Here is a 19,384-nt window from a genome sequence, read left to right as displayed (position 1 = left end):
GGCGTAGACAGCACAGAGATATGAAATGGGTAGTGCTTTTAGAGCGGGATCACTGTCTATTCCCTGACACTTTAGGTAATCTTTCACAAGTAAGCCTAACACTCGGACATTCTCTCTAGTCTCTGGGCCCTGTTCTCTCTCACTTTTTTGTATGTGTGTATGACAGACAGAGAGAGGGACAGACAGGAAGGGAAAGAGATGAGAAGCATCAATTCTTCATTGCGGTACCTTATATGCTCGTTGATTTGCTTTCTCCTATATCCCTTGACCAGGGGACTACAGCATATGGTAGTAACCCGTTGCTCAAGCCAGCGACCTTGGGCTCAAGCTGGTGAGCTGTGCTAAAACCAGATGAGCCTGTGCTCAAGCCGGCGACCTCACAAACCGGCAACCTCAGGGTTTCGAACCTGGGTCCTCTGCATCCCAGTCTGACACACTATCCACTGTACCACCGCCTGGTCAGGCATTTTCTCCCTCTTCTTGTCAATCTCTTACCCTAATGTCTCTGTCTTCCTCTGCCACTCTGTTTCTCCCTCTTGTGGTCAGCATTATGAAGTTCCCTACAGTACCATTGAGGTGTTGTGCTATATAGGCATGGCGTGTGTGTGAAAAAGCAGTTTCAAAATAGTACCAGTACACTTTAAGAAGACATCAAACTGCCAAGATTTTATTTTTTTAGCGAGGCAGGTTACAGAAAACATCAATTTTTATTTTTGCTATATAACAATCTATAATCAATACTGATCTAGAATTAACTTTATAAAAATATTTTATTCACATATTGAACAAATATTTAGATATTTAACTTCTATGTTTTAGTCACTGTTCTAAGCACTGAGCATACAGTGAAAAATTATACACAAAGCTCTTGCCCTCATGGAGCTTATAATTTGATGGCAGGGGAAAGAAAAATATTTATGTGTTGGTCAGGGATAGGTGAAAAGCAAGGCAGAGAGGAACTTTTATATCATATAAGTGTGATAGGACTTTTATTTGTGATAGTTATGAAATGCACTTATATATATATATATTTTTTTTTTTTAAATTGAGCAAGGATATAAATGATGAGAGTTAGCCATAGGGTATTTTGAGGGGATGGTATTTTAGGAGAGGCAAAGGCAAAGACTTAGAGGCAGGATCATGCTTGCTCTTGTTTAAGGAGATTGTAATAGTGAAGAGGGAGAGAGAGTTAGATGAGGCCAAATCACAAAGGGCCTTGAAGAACATGAAGACTATAATTTACTCTGAGTGAGATTAGAAAACAGTATGGGTTCTAACCCAATCACATTGAATTTAAAAAGGATCATTCTACTTGCTGGGTGGAAAATGTAAGAGCTAGAGGAAAAATTTTTTCTCATGTAAAAAAGTAATTAGAGGCAGGGAGTCAGAGCATGGTAGAGTGCGCCCTTCAGGCGACCAGGCTCTGGAGGTTTTGCTGCTCAGATATCCTCTGCTCGTGGCATTGCCTCATGGTCCAAGGTGAGCGTTTGTGCCCTAGCCATCCTGTGTCATGTCCCTGTTCTAGCCTTTTCTTTAAAGACTTCCTGCAATTTTTTTTTAAATATTTTTTTATTTACTTTTTTAGATTTTATTTATTCATTTTTATTAGAGAGAGAGGGGAGAGAGAGAGAGAGAGGGAGAGATAAAGAGAGAACAGGGGGGAGGAGCAGGAAGCATCAACTCCCAAATGTGCCTTGACCAGGCAAGCCCAGGGTTTTGAACTGGCGACCTCAGTATTCCAGGTCGACGCTTTATCCACTGCGCCACCACAGGTCAGGCCTCCTGCAATTTATATATGATGCTTCAGCAACATTGGTCAAAATTTAGGGAGGCTGGGAAATATATTTTTTAATTTGAACACTCATTTGCCTGGTCAAAAATCAAAATACCAAAGAGTTTTAAAATTTGTTATTGTAAAATGCACATATCATAATCTTTACCATTTTATTATTTTAAGTGTACAATTGGAATTAAGTACATTCACAATATTGTGCGGCCATCACCACTGTCCACTTCCGGAAGGGGTTCATCTTCTTAAACAGAAACTCTGTACCCACTAAACTAGAACTCCCATCTCCTCTGCCCCCAGCCCTGATCACCTCTGTCCTTTCAATCTCTATGAACTTGCTTACTGTAGTGCTGTATATATAATATATAGATGGATTCTTACAGTAATTGTCCTTCTGTTTCTGTTTATTTCACTTAGTACAGTGTTTTCATCCATGTTGTATCATATGTCAGAATTCTATTCTTTTTAAACTTTATTCCTTTTTTAAAATTTATTGATTTTAGAAGAAAGGAGAGAGAGAGGGACATCAATTTGTTGTTCTACTTATTTATGAATTCATTGGTTGATTCTTGTGTGTGTCCTGACTGGAGATCAAACCTACAACCTTGGAGTATTGGGACGACACTCTAACCAACTGAATGACCCAGCCAGGACTCAACTTCATTTTTTATAAGGCTGAATAGTATTCCATTGTATAGATATGTCCATTTTGTTTATCCAGTTTTCTGTTGATGAACATTTGGGTTTCCAGCTTTGGGTTATTGTGTATAACGCTGTTGTGAACATTGGCACTGTCATCTTTTTTATTACAGCCATCCTAGTGGGCATAAAGTAGAATTTCATTGATGGTTTGATTTGCATTTCTCTATTGACTAATGATGTTGAGCATATTTTTATCTGCTTTTTGTATGTCTTCTTTGGAAAGTATTCAAATCATTTGTCCATTTTTAAATTGAATTATTGTCCTTTTGTTATTGAGATGTAAGAGTTCGTTATAATTTTAGACACTACTCTCATCTGGCATACGCTTTGTAATGAGGATCTTGTATAATCCATTGTTTTGCTTATAGAAGTAGTAGTCCATGCTAATAGTAAATGTCTTAAAAATATAGCAAAGTTTAAAAAATATATATAAAAGTCATTCTTAATGTAATCAGAGATGACCACTGTTAATATTTAGTACATTTCCTAAAATTCTTTTCTGGGCATGTATGTGTGTATTTTAAAGAATTGAAATTATCTTTGCAATATGACTTTGTACCCTACTCTCTTGACTTCCTGTTATTATCGTGCACATTTTGACAGAATATACCGTATTTCCCCATGTATAAGATGCTCCCATGTATAAGATCCACCTTAAATTGGGGGCCTGAAATTTGAAAAAAAAATGTATTACACAAAGTTATTGAACTCAAGTTTTATTCATAAAATTCATACAACTTCTCATCACTGTCAAAACTCCCATCCATTACTTGTCCTCATCTGTGTCTGATGACAAATTACTGTCTTCAACAATGAGCACAAAAACAAGCATGAAAAAGTGGGAAATGCAAGTAAATTCTACAACCACTGTGTAAGACGCACCCAGTTTTGAGACCCCAAATTTTTCAAAAATGTGTGCGTCTTATACATGGGGAATACGGTACGGTTTTTTCTTGTTTTGTTTTTAACATTATAAGAAACCCTGAGTGGCTATTTCATGTCAGGTTCTGGGGCCAGATCTGTGGCCACAGAACAAATTACCCACAGTGCCTCCTCTGAAGGGATCACAGTGCGCTGGGTGAAGCTGACAGGTGCCCCAGCAGTTACAAATGCAAGTGATGTGGCCTGACCAGGCGGTGGCACAGTGGATAGAGCATCAGACTGGGATGCGGAGGACCCAGGTTCGATACCCCAACGTCATCAGCTGGAGTGCGGGCTCATCTGGCTTGAGCCAGCTTGAGCCCAAGGTCGCTGGCTCGAGCAAGGGGTCACTCTGTCTGCTGTAGCCCTCTGTCAAGGCACATATGAGAAAGCAGTCAATGAACAACTGAGGTGTCGCAGCAAAGAGCTGATGCTTCTCATCTCTCTCCCTGTCTGTCTGTTCCTATTTGTCCTTCTCTCTGTCTCTTGTCACAAAAAAAGAAGGAAAAATGCAAGTGATGAGTGTGAAGACCTCGAATGCTACCTGTGCACCACGCCCACCACATTGGGGTCTGGGCAAGCCTTCCTGGACCAGGTGCAGATGGAGCTAAATCTTGAAGTTGCTCTGAGTTAAGAGGGAAATTACAACAGAAGGAAGTGCACGTGCAAACGTGTAGAAGCAGGAGAGATTTTGTGTGTGTCCCAGGAGCATGTGTGGCTGACTGTGCCCGAAACTCCGTGTGCATGCCACATGCCGGGAGACTGGAATGGAGCTGCCGGGCCAGGAAGTAGGGGACAGAGCAAGAAGGGCCTCGAGGCTCATGGTGAAGAGTGTGCATTTTGTCCCCACGTCAGTGGGGACCTGTGCGAGGGACTGAAGCAGGGCCAAGGCAGTGAGATGTTGGCTGTGGAGCAGAAAGGGTCTGAGGGGCATTGTGGAGACGTGATATAGGCGGGGAGGGGACTTTCTGAGGGCTATGGGACCGAGGCCCAGGCTCGGAGGAGAAGCCCAAGGAAGGACCTCCCTCCCACACAGGGCTGCCTTCCCTCTGGGAAGGGCCCTTATTGGCCTCTGGACCTAGTGGCAACACTAGAGGGGAGCTGTCCTTTGCTGCTGTAACCCAGCAGTATCAGAGGCCCCCGCTCTGTCAGCGAGGGGCCTTTGGGCCCATCACACCCCTTGTGTCCAGTACTTTCACCGATGAGAGTGTCAGCAAGGGGGTCCAGTGCTGCCAAAGGCTTGAGAGCAGTTACGGTCTACTCTCAAAACAGACACATTCGTCGGATGGTTTCAAGGAGGTACAGCCCTCAGGACCTGTTCTTGGACCCCAGAGTGAGAGCCCTGGTCCAGGGAATACTGTTTTACCCTATTGCTAACTTTTTGACTTAGCTAAATAATGTCTGTTGGAAACTACAGGGTTTGAGCCCTGGTAGCTATCATTGAAAATTTGAGCAGTGATAGAGCATTGAAGTTATTTTTACTGTTGTGCTGCTTTACTTTGTCTCTGAAGGGGGTAAGTTTATTTCTCTGGTTTATTTGTTGGCTGAAAGTAAACTAATAAAATATTTTTGTCTCATTTTATTAGGAATGATCAGCTTTCCAATCTTTCAACTGAGACTGATGAATGCCAAGAACCTAAACTTGTTACAGAATCAAATGATAAAACATTTGTTCAGAAACCTCACATGGTAAGAGTGCAGTTTCAAAAATTTCACTTTTGTGCATTCTGTTCTCACATATTCCTACAGGGATCACCAGTGATTTTCATAATGTTTGTAACTATTCAGGAAGTATGGGTTATAATTCTTTTATTTTATTATTTTGAGAGAGTCAGGAAGGGAGAATGATGAAAAGTATTGACTCGTAGTTACCCTACTTCAGTTGTTTATTGATTGATTCTTATACGTGCCTTGGCCAGGGGGTTCCAGCCAAACCAGTAACCCCTTGTTCAAGCCAGCAACCATGGGGTCATATTGATGATCCCACGCTCAAATTGCCGATTTCACACCCAACCCTGGTGAGCCTGCACTCAAGCTGGAGACTTCGGATTTTCAAACCAGGACCCTCAGCATCCCATCTTGACGCTCTGTCCACTGCGCAACCACTGGTCAGGCAGTATGGCTTATGTAATTTTTGTGTTCAATGTTAAGATTTTTTGAGGCATATTGATATTATGACAGAAGAAATGCTCATTTATTTGATTTGCAGGATTTTATTGCATTTATTATAGTATTAGCTTTTTAAAAAAAATTTTTGACAGAAACAGATAGGGACAGGCAGACAGGAAGGGAGAGAGATGAGAAGTATCAATTCTTCATTGCAGTACCTTAGTTCACTGATTGCTTTCTCATATGTGCCTTGACCGGGGGCTAGAGCAGAGCAGGTGACCCCTTGCTCAAGCCAGCGACCTTTGGGCTCAAGCTAGCAACCATGGGGTCACATCTATGAGCCCGCACTCAAACCAGCGACCTTGGGATTCCGAACTGGGTCCTCGGCATCCCAGTCCGACACTCTATCCACTGCGCCACCACCTGGTCAGGCAGTACTAGCTTTCTTAAGAGCAACTTTATTAAGGTATAATTTATATACTATAAAATTCACCTGTTTTAGGTAAATGATTTAATGATTTTGGGGTAAACTTACTAAAATGTGTAACCATTACCATAACCCAGTTTTAGAACATTTTTGACCCCAATAAGAGCCCTCACGCCTGCTAACCACCACTAATCTACATTTTTATTTTAAAGATTTGCCTTTTCATAGGGCAGTTTACAAATGACAGCTGGCTTCCATAAGAGCAGGCAAGTGGCAGCTAGAAAGATAGAAGCCAGAGTGGGTTTGTAACCTAGTCTCAGAAGTGACATTCTGTCACCTCCACTACACTCTTATTTGTAAGAAGCGAGTCACTAGGTCCAGCCCACACTCGAAGGAGGTGACACTAGGGGCCTGGATACTGGAAGAGGGACGGATGGGGGCCTGGTCACAAGCTGCCCGGGAGAGTCTTCCCACTGGCCTCCAGTGATAGACATTCCTTCCCATGCAGAATGCACCTCCTCCCTCCCAAGGCCCCCCAGAGTCTCATCTCATTATGTGCATCTTCATGCATTTATTCAAATGTACAGACTTAGTAGGAATTCAAGATGACTACTATGAAAAGAGCCTTATGTGACTTTTTTTAACCAAGGAGAGAGGTAAAGGTATGAAAGAGGAAGATTTGTGAGATGTATAGACTTCAATTGAAATAAAGAGAAGGTTATAAGACTATTATTTTGAAAGAAAAGAAACCATCTTTCAGAATGGGCCCTATCTTTTCTGTTCCCATCAAAGGATTCAGGTTCTTTGTAGTTACCATCTTAATCTGCTGACTTCTGATGGTTTCCTGGTCATGACAGGAGCATATACGTAACTTAGTTATTGGAGTCAGTGAGACCTGCCTGCCTCCTGCAGTATTGAGAGTTTGTGTTCCTTTCTCAGACAGTGGAAACGCTTAGCAGCTCCTATAACGGGTTTGTTTCTCTTTTGGATGCATGAATAAAGACTACATTTTTAGTCCGTTTTCTAAAAGGTACCCATTGTGTTATGCAGGAGTATTTTTTTACACTTCTCATATTCATGAATTAAAGTATCTTCTCAAAAGTAGCACGGGTTGTATGAAGGAAAATGTGTGTGTGTCCCTGTAGGTAAGCTACACATGACATGTTTTGTGTTCTCAATCTTGTACATTTAAAATGTGTGTTTTAAATGGCAAAACGAAGTTTCAGAAGTAAGCTTTAAAGTGTATTTTAAAGTATTGAGTGTTACTTTCCATTTAATTCTAGCTTTTGGTTTATGCTTTGAACATCATGTTCAAAGTATTAGTAAATTAAAAGCTGTTTTGTGATATTTCAAGTAATAGCTATAAACTATTATTTCTAGACATTTATAGTTAACTTTAATCAATTTAATGACCCCTTTTCTCAGAGCTTGATTTTCAAAAAAAAATTATTTTTTTTACCAGTGGAATCTTTTTACAGATACTACATGGAAATACAAATACATAAAACAGATGCAGATAGAGTGTGGCTTTAGGTGGGGAGGTAGGCAAGGTCCTAAACTTTCCCCAGCCCTTTTTTTAAGTGACAGGATGGGAAATAGTGAGACAGACTTCTGCATAACTGGGATTTACCCAGCAACCCCCGTCTTGGGCTAATACTCAAATCAACGCAGCTATTTTTAGCACCTGACTCCAACACTTGGACCAACTGAGCCACTGGCTGTGAGAGGGGAAAAGGAAGTGAAGCAGGAAAGGGGTGGGTGGGAGAGAAGCAGATGGTCACTTCTCTTATGTGCCTTGACCAGAAACTGAACCTAGGACGTCCATATGCCAGGCCAACACTCTGTCCACTGAGCCAACTGGCCAGTGTGTGTGTCCCTGTAGGTAAGCTACACAGATTTAAGTGCTTCCTACATGTTCTAATCATTGGTTACCCTTTCTCCTTAATGGGAAGTTCTTTGACAGTTATGAATCTTTAAAAAATAAATGCAATAATTTTCTTGACCATTCATTTGAAGCCGTGCAGTATTATAATATGATTATTTAGAAGTCCACACTTTTTTTTCCTTTTTATCCATAATTCTTTATAGTAAAATAGGAGGAGGAAATAATCCTTCCTAAGGAAAGGAGTTATTTCATTAAAATTTACTTTTTATGTTAATTCAATTAATTGAAAGCCAGAATATTAGTAATCACCTTATTAGAATGGTATCTAGAAGTAGATGGTGTAAATCCAAAGATTAGCTCTGATGTATTTTGTGCAGATAGTTTTAACAAAATTAGTCTCATTCTAATTGTTTTACCTGAATTTTTTGTAACTTTAAGAAAATAATCGGAAAATAGGCATGATATACTTTTCACGGACTTATGTGCTTCATTATGCATGACATACTCTTTGTTAAATAATTGTGGAAAGAGGAATGTACTTAGTTTTTACAATTACTCCATTATAATGCATCATTTGTACATTTCCTACATGGAGACACAAATGTATGTATCTTTTTTTTTTGAATTAAGTGAGAGGCAGGGAGGCAAAGAGACAGACTTCCACATGTGCCCCCACCGGGATCTACCCAGCAACCCACTACCAGGCAATGCTCTACCCATCTGGGGCTGCTGCTCCATTGCTCAGCAAGTGAGTTATTTTAGTGCCTGAGGCCAGGCCATGGAGCCATCCTCACTGCCCTTGGCCAACTTGCTCGAACCAATCGAGCCATCGCTGCAGGAGGGGAAGAGGAAGGTGTGTTGGAGAAGCAAATAGTCGCTTCTCCTATGTGCCCTGACCAGGAATCAAACCCAGGACTTACACATGCTGGACCAATGTTCTACCACTGAACCAACTAGCCAGGGCGGAAAACACAAATATTCATTGTCCTTTTACATCTATTATAATAATGGGCAGTATGCAGGCAAGGAAATGACCTTTTTGAGTATAACTCTTATCTTGAAAATATTTACTGTAATGGAATTTTTATGTTAAAGAAAGATTGCCTTGAAGGTACTGACAAGAATAAAGTTAAGCCTGACCAGGCGGTGGCACCGTGGATAGAGCGTTGGACTGGGATGCAGAGGGCCCAGGTTCGAGACCCTGAGGTCGCCAGCTTGAGTGCGGGCTCATCTCGTTTGAGGAAAAGCCCACCAGCTTGAACTCAAGGTCGCTGGCTCCAGCAAGGGGTTACTCGGTCTGCTGAAGGCCCGCAGTCAAGGCACATATGAGAAAGCAATCAATGAACAACTAAGATGTTGCAACGCGCAATGAAAAACTAATGATTGATGCTTCTCATCTCTCTCTGTTCCTGTCTGTTTGTCCCTGTCTATCCTTCTCTCTGACTCATTCTCTGTCTTTGTAAAAAAAAAAAAAAAAAAAAAAAAAGAATCAAAAAACTCTCTTAACTTTATTCTTTTTTTTTTTTTTTTTTTTTTTTTTACAGAGAGAGAGTCAGGGTGAGGGATAGACAGGGACAGACAGACAGGAACGGAGAGATGAGAAGCATCAATCATTAGTTTCTCGTTGAGCGTTGCTACTTCTTAGTTGTTCATTGATTGCTTTCTCATATGTGCCTTGACCGCGGGCCTTCAGCAGACCGAGTGACCCCTTGCTGGAGCCAGCGACCTTGGGTCCAAGCTGGTGGGCTTTTCCTCAAACCAGATGAGCCCGCGTTCAAGCTGGCGACCTCGGGGTCTCGAACCTGGGTCCTTCCGCATCCCAGTCCATCGCTCTATCCACTGCGCCATCACCTGGTCAGGCGAGTTTTTTGATTCTTAAATAGCTGTTGATACTTAATGTCTTCCCCTCCTTTTTTGACTTGATATATTTCACCATGAATAAGAAGATAATTTTAGCTCATTAGATGTTTTGGAAGTTGTATTTTTCTTAGCATGAAACTAAGAAAAACTTAACTTTCAAGAATTTAAAAATTTTCTAACTTAACAGTTTTATGTAAATTAAAAAAACATTATATAAATCAAGCTAGGAAGCTGGTTTGAGGAAAATGCAGTTTATTACCATCATTAACCTCTTTGCTTTTAATATTTGTAGGGCCTAGATAGAATTAAGGGTAGCTCTAAATACCAGACATGTTTGCATTCCTTATGCTAATAAAGTAGATATGGAAGCTATAGTTTTAACAGTTAATTATTTTTCCTTTACAGATGAGCCTTAGAGGTGGCAGATTTCAATCCCATTCTAAATCCAGCTTACAACAGAAAAGTTGGAACATTCAGTCTAAATATCAGCGTTTACGGTTCGTTGGAGCACAGGGGTTTACCACTGCTAAATTCCGAGAAAGATTACAGAGAAAAAAGGTTAGTTGGATTATGATTCTTTAAAAATGTTGCTTGACTTTTGAACTCCTAAATTTTCTCTGTTTAATAGATAAATAGGATTTTTTATTTAAATTGCCTCAAGAAACAACCTAAATTTCAAAAATACTCTTATTGTATGATAGTTGCAGAAAAACGTCAAGAAATAGTGGTAATAGAGTTGTGAGACTGATTAATCTTAAAATGCTTTTAGATCTTATACCTCTGATACTTTGTGCAAGCTGTTTAAACTTTTTATTTTAGAATTTCTATTGTATGATTAATTTTTGAAATGAAATTCAAGTAGAGGCTTTCAGTTGATAGATTTTCGCCTTATAAAATGTGAATTCTCTCTACCAAAAATATTGAACTGAGCATATAAAAATGGTGCATAATTGCAAAACACACTAACTCTTCTTTTTCCCCATTCATATGTTTTATTGTGATAAAATATATAACATAAAATTTGCTGTTCTAACCATTTTTAAGTATACAATTCAGCGGCGTTAATTGCATTCAGAATGCTGTGCAACCATCACCACTTTATGCTAATTCTTAACCCTTTGAGTAGTGAGTTTGTTTCATGCTCGCTGATCCTGGAGTGAGTTTTTTTTTAATAAATGAAATTAGTTCCAGTATTACTAACTTAAAATCATGTTTGTTTGATAACCAATTTATGGAAATAAGAAGAACATACATTTGCCTTTTTTTAATGTTGCCTTACACATTTTTAAAATAAATCGATCATACTCTGGTTGGTCAGGAGGCACGAGGACGTACATGAACATTCGTACTACTCAGAGGGTTAATGTTAATAAAACGCTTCTTTTAATAATTTGAGTTTCACAGTCTTAGTTGCATATAGATTTTATTTAAAATTTGCCATATTGGTATTTGAAAATGTAGAATGAGCATGATATAAAATTACATTCTACATATTACATTTAAATGAGAATAATAGTATTACATCAGTTAAATCAGGTATTTTCTTGCTTAGTGATTTCAGTAAAACCTAGTTTTTGAAACATGAATCTCAGTAGAAGGGAGTTGACAACTGATTCTTTTAAACTTTTTTTTTTTTTTTGATAGCAGTTACAGTTAGGGTCCAGTGCAGACCCTGCACTCTTGCCTTCCGCCGCCATCTGAGTGCTTCATACTCACTGGATTTGAAAAAAACACAGTGTCTTACTATTGTTCTTCTTAGGCATACCCTTCTGGATATTAGTTCGTATATCTTTGTATTGTAGCTACGTTAACATAGGTTTTTCCAGTCTGGCTACTATCAGTGCCTGAAAGCAAGCCATAGCCAGGCTTTTATAGATTATGTTTGAACAAGGCACAGCTCGAGGAGTGTGGCAGGAAATCGGGTTTCCCACCGTTAGCACCCTACTTCATGGTTGGGCTCCATACTTTCCTAACCTTTAGGAAAAGGAACGCGGCGTTGCGACTGCTCTGTTTCTGCCAAGGTCTGAACTAAGGTTCTTAAGGCTTACTTGGCTTTAGTGCTGTCCTAGTAGTACTGTGCTACTCTGAAGCCCCATTCCGTACGTATGAATTGATGATTTATTTATTTTTTTCTTCTTTTCCAAGTGAGGGGAGGGGAGTTAAGAGACACAGACTCCCGATGTGCCCTGACCGGGATCTACCTGGCAACCTCTACCTGGGGCCGATGCTCTGCCCATCTGGGCCATGCTTGCAACTGAGCTATTTTTAGTTCCTGAGGCAGAGGCTCCACCGAGCCATCCTCAGTGCCTAGGGTGATACACTTGAACTAGTCAAGCCATGGCTGTGGGAGGAAAAGAGAGGGAGAGAGAGAAGGGGGAGGGGAAGGGGTTGAGAAGCAGATGGCTGCTTCTTTTGTGTGCCCTGACTCGGAATCAAACCTGGGACAATCACATACCAGGCTAATGCTCTACCACTGAGCCAACCGACCAGGGCCATGAATGGATGCTTTAGAGCTATTATTTCATTTTACCTCATCCTTTAGGCCTGGAGTCTTTGGTTTCTTCTAATGTTGCTTGCTTCCTCTCTCCCTTAGATTCGGGGAACTTCTGCACATTTCCATCACTTTCTATCCCAAGTTCAGCATTAGAGGGAACTTTGGAGCTCCTGTTCTAGAGAGAGACCTTAGTCTGAGCAGCATCTGTTCACTGCTTTGACTTTTTGTCCTAATAGGGACTTCATTCTTTTCACCATTTTTAGACCACCACCTAGATTAATTACAGATGTACAATCAATTAATTAATCTAGGTACCTTGGAACTTCTTCCCACATGCCTCAAAGTCCACTAGGAGGGTTTAGATCGATCTGGTCTGGACTTCTCGCTACCCCGCCATATTGAAATACATGGGCTGATCATTCATGGCTCGAAAGTCTTGTGATGCTCAGCTGTGGTATGGTCTGGTTACTGTGCATCAGATACATTCCTGCTCTAACACCAAACAGTTTCAGGAAGGGGTGCGGGAGATGTGCTCCTAGACCTCATTCGTCCTTGTCCCACTTACCAGAATGATCGTGGCTTCCCTATAACCACCTTGGTTCCTTCCCCAGCTGCCTACAAAGTAGTACGATTTCCAAGTAGTATTAAGGAAGGACAGAACTGAAATTCTTTCTGCGCATTCATCGTGCACTTGTCACGTCAACCCCATTCTGGCACCCAGATTCCCTTTTGTCGCATTTCCTTTCAAATTCTGGGCTTAGGCTGGAGGATGAAGGGGTGGGAAGAATCTCTGGTACCACCTGGCGTAAGGCCAGTCTTTCATCCACTGTCATTCACCGGTTCCCCTCTTAAATATCCTCTTCTCATCACAGAACATCTGCAGAAACTTTGGAGGGCTGGGCTGTGTTCAGAATAGGAAGAGAACCTAGGAAGAGTCCGTGAAGCCACCTCTGTGAACACTGCCTCTGAGAGGCTGTCGACAGTGGTGTGTTTGGTCAGGAAGCCTGGCGTTAAGCCTCATAGGTTCTGCAGCAGTCCTCAGGGGCCTGTCAGCCAGGGGGCCTGCCAGGGGGCTGTCTGGGATATGAAGGGGACGAAGGACAGAGCATAAGGACACTGCAGGGAGGGAGTTAGGGACTCGGATTTATGGCTTTGTGAGTTGAAAAACACCTCGGAAGTCATGGAGTATGAAGATGAGAACACAAACCAAGATGGGATGGATCAATAAACATCTGTCATACACCTGCTGTGTCGCTCAAACTGGAGCGTGCCAGGGTGCAGAAGGGTCACGTAGAGCATCATCACCCTCAGACGTTGGTGACCTGGAGCCTCCAGTTCCACTTGCTGCCTCTGGCTGGTCTGTCTTACTCGGTCATTCCTCTTCTTCCATGCATCCTTAGGACATGTCAGCATTTTCTGCTGTTGCATTCTTGGTCCTCTTTGTTTTTTCCCTGTTATGCTTGCCTTGATTGCCTTCACCTTTCCCGAAGGTTTCAGCCACCACCTCCGGTGATGGCTTCAGCCCTGACTCCTCCAGAGCCTGAGCTTTCCTGCTTCCTCCCAGCTGCCTTCTCATGGCTATCCCGATAGTGCCTCAGATTCAACATGTTCAAAGCCAAACTTGCACTGACACAAGCTACAGCATGGGTGACCCTTAAAACCATGGTGCTAAGTGACAGAACCCAGTCACAGAAGACCACATAGTGTACTATTCTATCTATGGGGAATGTTCAGAATAAACCAAGCCATAGAGAAAGTAGGTTAGTGATTTCCAGGTACTGGGGTGTAACAGGAAAAGGGTGTGTGTGTGTGTGTGTGACTGTTAATGATATGGTACGGGGCTTTGGGGGGACATGAGAAAAATATTCTAAAACTGCTTATGGTGACTGATGGTTGCACAGCTCTGAATACACTAAAAAACTATTGAACTGTGCACTTTAAATGGGTGAACTGTATAGTATGTGAATTGCATCACAGTAATGCTATTAAAAAGAAAATAAAATTTGCTCTCCTCTCAAGAACACTGGTTTCTCCTCATGGTCCATAGTTTCCACAGCCAGCCAGCCACACCAGGAACTTGTCCTAATAATCCTCCTAGTCCCCCTTCCAAGTTCAGCCATTCCAAGTCGGCTTGCTTCTATGACTCATTCGTTCCGCAGTTCAGTTCTTTCCTTTCAATAGCTGCATATTCTTCCTCTCTGTGAACGCGTTATTTATTTCAGTGCTTTTCAAACTCTTTTGCTTACAGACTCTAGAATTTTGAAAAAAAAAATTAACCTTGTTGCACATGTTTAGTTTGGTATCTAATTTTTTATTATAAGTTTAAATTATTATAAAGGCTATAATATCTGGTCTATTGTAAATACTAAATCTCAAATAAAACTGTTACATCATTCTTTTAAATCTCTTCAGTGGAACCTGCGCACCGCAGAAACTTGCTAACGTCATCCATTTAAAAAGATGTACAAACAAGCTCTTTTAAGAGTGAGAAATTTTACATTGTATTTTTTGGCCTTGAATTTGGATTTCATTTCATTTGTCCCATAGGCTTTACTTCGAAAGACTCTTATTGATAACCAAATCAAATTTGACATAAAATGTTAATAGATTTCTGTGACTATTAGGTATTAAATATTTCCTCTGGACTGAGTTAACATTACTGTTGATCAAAATACCATAAATATAATACAGATTTTATCAAGTATTGATCAAACAAATTTTGTTAGATATATGTTTCTCTTTTTAATTAGTTCGTGTGTTTATAGATAAATACTATTGCTGATAGAAAAATAGTGCTTTAGTATGCATTCTAACTCTATTTTCTCTCTTTATGGATATAGGCCTGAGAAACCTTGTTTATATGATTATATAGGTGGGAAGGAAAGGACTTTTATTATAGCAATGCCACTTGATTATTTGAACTCACTCTGAATTATAGGCCAGAAGAACCACTTAGTGATCTATCATCAAAAAGGATAAATATTTTGGGTGTTCTTTCACTGCCAGCTCGGTTTCTCCTCTATTTATTTTATTAACAAAAGCAAAGAATCAGAAAGTGTTGGCCTGCAGGAGTATGGCATTTCATTACTAGCTGCTAGAGGAGGTTCATTTCCCCCACTATCTCCAGTACTTCCAGTCGCCCCTTTCGGGAGAATCCCAGGTAATGCAAAGTAATAAGATTGGGGATGAATAGATGGATCTTTCCTGTAGAAAGTGAAAGATGGGGAATCAGACTTAAATCAGTTGTGCAGGCAGGTTAATTCTGGAAAGCTTGCACTGGGAATTTGAAGATCTGGAAATTAATTCCCTCCAAATTAGCTGTACCTGCAAACTCCTTGGAAAGCCTTTACATACCCCTAAGCACATGCATACCCCAGTTTGACGATTGCTGACTTACTTAACCCAGCCTCCGTTGATGACTTCAGGGTAGCTTACAGGTTTTCATTATTGTCCATAATGACACTGGGAGCACTGACCCTTTGGCACCTTGCCGTAGTGCCCCCTTTTACTCATTTCTGCTCTCACCAGAGGTACATGAAGGAGCCCGTTTACCTGCACCCTCGCCAGCACTGCATTATGATCTATTGTCAAGCTGATAGCAGAAGAGAGTGCACATTCCCTTTGCTTTGGTTATTAGTGATGTGACCACACTTTTATGGATCTATTGGCTATTTGTGTTTCTTCCGTCACCTTCCTTATGTCTGTGCTTTCCCAGTGTTTCTGGTGAGGGGGTGGTACTTTCCCTTGTTGCCTTATAAGAGCTCCTGATTTACTGAGGGTATTCATCTGTCATACATTTTGCTGGTATTTATTTGAGATTTGCCAGCTGTTTGTGGTGGCTTTTATGTTACAGAACTTGTAAATATTGATAAATCTGTCCACTATCGTGTTTATGCTTATAAAAATTCCTTATGGCTATTTCTGTAACCATAATGGATAAATTAATGGTCATAAAATTTTAAACATAAATATTCCATTTAGAATTTATTTTTATGCTACAGTGTGAGGTCAGGATCTGACTTTCTCCCCAGCGGATAGTCAGCTTTCTTAACACTGTGTTGAATAACTTGTCCTCCCCTCCGCCCCCGGTTGGAAATGGCACCTTTACTGTACGCTGCACTCTTATGGGATCCTGGCCTGCTTTTCAGACTCCTGGAGCCTCTAACTTGTCTCCTTGCTTCCTATGACTTACTTATCCTGTGCCTTCACTACTGGAACAGTTCTTGGCCCAAAACACGGGTTCAATCATATCACTCTAGTGTAAACACAAGAGTTTGTTACCCATGAAAAAAGAGACTAGATTTGTTAGCCGGGTCCAGCCTTAAGCTACTTTTCTAACCACATTTCTCCATGGGCCCTCTGCTTTTTATAGTATAACTTATTTTTTTCACATATTTCTATCTTTGTATGTGTTGTTCTCTTGGCTAAAAATAGCCTCCTGGTCCCCAATCTTTTCTTATTTAAACCCTGAATTCCTGTTCAGACCCAGGAGAGCCTTATAAAAGCCCCCTTCCCTCTTTAATTTTTTTTATTTATTTATTGACTTTTAGATAGAAGAGAGAGAGAGAGAGAGAGAGAAGAAGCGGGAAGCATCAATTTGTAGTAGTTGCTTCCTATATGTGCCTTGACCAGGCAAGCCCAAGGTTTTGAACCGGCAACCTCAGTGTTCCAGGTCAACTCTTTTTTTTTTTTTTTTTTTTGTATTTTTCTGAAGCTGGAAACGGGGAGAGACAGTCAGACAGACTCCCGCATGCGCCGACCGGGATCCACCCAGCACGCCCACCAGGGGGCGATGCTCTGCCCCTCCGGGGCGTCGCTCTGTTGCGACCAGAGCCACTTCAGCGCCTGGGGCAGAGGCCAAGGAGCCATCCCCAGCGCCTGGGCCATCTTTGCTTCAATGGAGCCTTGGCTGCCGGAGGGGAAGAGAGAGACAGAGAGGAAGGCGACGGGGAGGGGTGGAGAAGCAGATGGGCGCCTCTCCTGTGTGCCCCGGCTGGGAATCGAACCCGGGACTTCTGCACGCCAGGCCGACGCTCTACCACTGAGCCAACCGGCCAGGGCCCCAGGTCAACTCTTTATCCACTGCGCCACCACAGGCCAGGCCAGCCCCCTTTCCTCTCTAACTCTTGTTTCATCGGGTCTCTCACTGTTGCTGTTTACCTTCCTATTTCCCCAAATAGATGGTCACCTTTTTGAGGATAAGAGGGTATACCTCATTAGTTTTCGTATTTCTCCTTTTGCCTTTCATGTAGCCTACCGTTAGAAAATGCTTGTTGAATGAGTCAAATCTAATCACACACACACACACAACACATACATACATACATACATACATACATTCACACAAACACATCCATCCATTGCTCTAAAAATTTTGTGAACAGCAGCCATTGTGTCAGGGGTCCCCAAGACCACCCCCAGGTTCAGTGATTCGCCAGGAGGACTCAGAAGACTCAGCACATAGTGACACTCATGGCTGTGATGTGTTACTGTGGAAGGCTTCACAGTGCATTCAGCAAAGGGAATTGGTACCCAGGCAAAGTCCAGGGGACGCTAGGTGCAAGATTCCAAGAGTCTGCCCCCAGTAGAGTCACACAGGAGTTGCTTAATTCCCCTAACAATGAGCTGTGGAAACACATGTGAAATACTGCTAGCCAGGGAAGCCTGTTAGAGACTCAGTGCTCATTAGAGACTTATTGGAAGCTGATCACATAGGAACCCCCTGCCAGGCATGTACCCAAATTCCAGATCCTCAGAATGAAAGCCCAAGTGTTCAGTACAATCTATATTGTTTGCACAGTTTAGACACTCATCAATGGTGGGAACCCTCCTGAAATCTAAGTTCCCAGATGCCAGCCAATGGCCAGCCTTGCAAGCAGGCCTTTTAAAGGAGCAGTCAAGTATACTGTATTAACTGTTTGCTGTACAACCATGTTTTTTAAGAGTTTAATTTCACAGATGGTAGATGCCTAAAGAGAGGAGGAATAGATCGATATGTTAGGAAGGGCCAGGGAATGTATTGATTTCTGCCCTCTTCACAGAGAAGGTCGGTTATGAGCTGAGTCATGAAGAAGAGCAGGGCATAGAAAGGGCTACAGACAAAGGTTCGTGTTTGGCAGTGGAATGGAGAGTTGGGTAGAAATAGGAGTATACAAATTATAGAGGACCTCAGAAAGCTGGGAAGACTGTGTTGTGATGTGGTGGTAATAGGGACTCTTAGACTGAAAAGGAGAAAGTGGCACTTGAGGGTGATCACCTGGTGAGCAGTGGGTAGGCAGGGTTCTGGGGAGGAGCTGAGATGCAGGAAACCCAACAAGAGGACATTTGCAGTGACACAAGTGTCAAGTTATGAAAACCTAGATGACGGTGGTGCTGGATTAGCTAGTTCAGCATTCTGCTTAATTAGGTTTTCAAATAATTGGAAGAACAGAGGGATCAATTCAAGAGATAATGTAAAAGAAGTTCTGTCAAAGGTGAATGTTATTCTGGCCTATCTGGTTAGCTCGGTCTGTTCGAGTGTCATCCCGAAATGCCAAAGTTGCGGGTTCGGTTCCTGGTCAGGGCACATGCAGGAAACAACCAGTGAAAGCATAAATAAGTGGAACAGCAAGTGAATGCTTCTCTCTCTCTCTCCATCTCCCTTCCTCTCTCTAAAACCACTCAAGAAAAAGAATTCTTTAAAAAAGGTGAATGTGATTCAGATAATTTCACTTTTTTAATGTTAATTATTTATTTCTTTAATTCCCCAGGAGAAAAATTAAGTGGTAAGTACAAACCAGTAAGTTAATGCAGTCATTATCTTAGAGGTTTTATACAAATAACTTTTCCATATAGACTATAAGCTAGTATGCACAATAGTCAGTATACTGACGGTCGAGATCTGTATGTCTAAAAAATTATACATTTTTATAAATGAGGCTTTTAGCTGAAAAATTTTAAGAATTATTATAGTTTTTTAAAGTTAATAGGGAACAGATTTTGTAAATATTGTATAATAAGTAAAGAAATAGGATACAATGAAGTCTACCTCTATTTAAAGGAATAATGTTATCTAAGTATATTGCTTGTATTTTGAATATCTCATTAACCAAAAGAGAAAGAAAAACAAGAATTTGCTATCAGTACTTTTTTTTTGTTTGGAATTAAACATTTGTGTACTAATATAAATGCCAAAAAATAAATCAACTTTTAAATTTC

General features: G+C 41.2%; 2 protein-coding genes across 3 annotated transcripts in view; both read left to right on the top strand.

Annotated features, from left to right (window-relative positions):
• SH3KBP1 (SH3 domain containing kinase binding protein 1) overlaps positions 1-19,384 on the top strand; it is a 442,009-nt gene that overhangs the window by 52,750 nt on the left and 369,875 nt on the right. The window lies entirely within an intron of this gene.
• The window catches only part of BCLAF3 (BCLAF1 and THRAP3 family member 3), a 73,813-nt gene that overhangs the window by 52,775 nt on the left and 1,654 nt on the right, over positions 1-19,384 (top strand). For both annotated transcript variants that reach the window (XM_066357669.1, XM_066357670.1), the window contains exons 11-12: positions 4,999-5,101; positions 10,099-10,251. In XM_066357669.1, coding sequence (XP_066213766.1) covers positions 4,999-5,101; positions 10,099-10,251 — 256 coding nt within the window. The remainder of the gene's footprint in view (positions 1-4,998; positions 5,102-10,098; positions 10,252-19,384) is intronic.

This window comes from Saccopteryx leptura, chromosome X (assembly GCF_036850995.1).
Source record: "Saccopteryx leptura isolate mSacLep1 chromosome X, mSacLep1_pri_phased_curated, whole genome shotgun sequence".
NCBI lineage: Eukaryota > Metazoa > Chordata > Mammalia > Chiroptera > Emballonuridae > Saccopteryx > Saccopteryx leptura.
Note: the sequence above shows the minus strand (reverse complement) of the source record. Positions and strands in the feature narration are given on the sequence as shown.